The following is a 2,477-nucleotide window of genomic DNA, read 5'->3' on the forward strand; positions in this document are numbered from 1 at the left end:
CCGACAATAAATAGCCTGTTTCAAATCACCACTACACTTGTGATAATGTTTTCAAGGTTGATGACCAACATAATGAAGCTCTATAATTATAGAATACCCAACACCACATTAATCTTTTACCACACAGCAATATTAGACAAGGAATTGTAAAATAGTCTGCCCACAAGGTCAATTCATCCCATTCATTTCTCACTAGTTAATGGTACAGGCTCGTCACTTCATATATTTATGCAGAAATTTCCTATGGAAGTCATTTCGAATGGTGTCATTGATAAAACGCTTGGCAACTTTTGCTTCTCCTCTAGCCTGGTTCTTGAAAACCACATCATCATCCCACCTTCTCTTCACATTAAAGGATGTTGGCTGGTTTAACAGCGGATTTCCTCTCAAGAGTACTCCTTCCTTTGCTTTGAGCTCTACTTCTTGTTCTTGCCTTTTCTCCTCTGCTCTTTCTTTCCTTATTTGATCAAGCTCAGCCATGAGAGCTTCCATGTCATCCTCATTATCATCATCCTCACTCTCATCATCACTTTTGGCACCAGGTGGAACAATTCGATCTTCAATCTCTCTTTTAGAACCTTCTAAAAGGAGTTGGCTACTCTTTCTATGATCCCTGTCATCACTATAACCATTATTTTTTGAAGAGAAGTGCCTTGATTCACGCTGTTCCAGTTCCTTACGGAGGTTCCTCTTCTGCAACTCATCCTGAGTGTCTTGGCCTTCCCTTCTGGGCTTCAAGGTTGTATGCGATGCAATATCTCTAGAAGAGTATTTCTGAGATGGGCCGAAAATCCGAGTCCCGCCCTGTTCGCTACCGCCCTTAGCAGGTGCCCATGTAGGTCTAGCTGCAGTCGTCATCTCGTCTATAACTACGCTCAGCCAAGCGTATTGAAATATATATAAGCCCAGCACACAGTGATGTTGAAACTGACGTTGTAACACAAACTATCTGTAACGCAGTTCGGGCAAACGACCCTAATCTGCGAGGCACTTTTCAATTTGAGAACTTGCCTAAATCCACTAAAAATTTAATATTTAAGATACACTGTTTTGAACTTGACATTATACAATAGAATGATCTTTCCTACCAAACTATTGAAACCTAAATACATGTACTACTTTCGAGGGGAATTTAGTATTCTATTCCCAAAAACTCCCGTGCCTCACAAGATTAATGTTGAATGTTTGATTTATGTGATAAAAGACAACCCCTATTTATAGTAGCTACTTCTAACAGATTTGTGAATAATAATGCTATTCCTAATCAAACAAGAACTAGAAGATCTTCAATAACAATTCCTCTTAAAACTAGTATTCTTCAATATCTATTCCTTTTAGGACAGTATTCCTTCATAGAATTGGAATCCTTTTTGCACATAACTTTGACAAGGTCTTTGAGTCAACACCTAAGAATTAATTGGGTGCACAAAGAGTTTCATGCTTTTGATTGGATTCGAAAGGCGGAGATGCATATTATTATTTACTTTGTAATCTTGGTGGGTTTCAATTTAAAGGCAAATTATTCTGTCAACCTAGTCTGCCATGCAAGATGAACCCAAATCTAAAGATACATAATTTACATACTAAATTTTAAAATTTGACAATTTGTGATGACCATGTATTGTATTCACAAATTTTCAAAACTTAAAAACACAATTTGTATTTTAGAAGTTCACAATGGCTATCTCTATCTCTATATATATTAAAGCAAAATGATGACCAAATTTTTTTTCCTCCAAAGTGTGAAAGCATTTATTGTATTCACATCACATTAATTAATTTTTATTATATATCAATTCTTATTTGGGAAAATTGCAAAAAATGTCCATCTATAATACGTCAATTATCAATGTCACTCTTGAATTATGAGTGGTGTAAATGTTGCCCCTCAATTATTAAAATGGTGCACATATAACCCCTCCCGTAACGGACCTATGGTTCTCCACCGTTGTCCATCGCTGGTACTTCGAATCGAGGGAGGGAAAAACAATTAAATTACATATTTACTCTGACTTAATGGTGTCGTACACTAACGGGGAACCACATGTCCGTTACGGGGGGGGGGGGGGGGGGTGCTATATGTGCACTGTTTTGATAATTGAGGGGCAACATTTACACCACTCGTAATTCAGGGGTGACATTGATAATTGACATATTATAGAGGGGCAATTTTTACAATTATTTTCCCTTCTTATTTTAATTACAAATATCTATATCTATATATCTATCTATATCTATATCTATATCTATATCTATCTATCTATATCTACTATACTAATAAGACCCCAAGAGAGTTAGACCTATAACGGGTAGGAAAAATGGCGGTCAAATTTTTTAATCAAATGAATGACTCAAGATTGATTAGATTTTAAATTTTCATTGAGATTTCCTAATTTATCCTTAATGAATATGATTATCGTTAACTTTTTCGTTAAATATTATCTTTTCCGTTAATTTCTGTTAGTTCACCGTTAACT

The 2,477-nt window shown here is 35.8% G+C and overlaps 1 protein-coding gene across 1 annotated transcript; it reads right to left on the bottom strand.

Annotated features, from left to right (window-relative positions):
* Positions 1-885, bottom strand: LOC109166295 (protein CWC15 homolog A-like). The gene has a single exon (XM_019315241.1). The coding sequence runs from the start codon at positions 856-858 to the stop codon at positions 214-216; it is 645 nt and encodes a 214-aa protein (XP_019170786.1). The 5' UTR covers positions 859-885; the 3' UTR covers positions 1-213.
* Positions 886-2,477: the final 1,592 nt, after the last annotated feature.

This window comes from Ipomoea nil, unplaced genomic scaffold, assembly GCF_001879475.1.
Source record: "Ipomoea nil cultivar Tokyo-kokei standard unplaced genomic scaffold, Asagao_1.1 scaffold3087, whole genome shotgun sequence".
NCBI classification, from domain to species: domain Eukaryota; kingdom Viridiplantae; phylum Streptophyta; class Magnoliopsida; order Solanales; family Convolvulaceae; genus Ipomoea; species Ipomoea nil.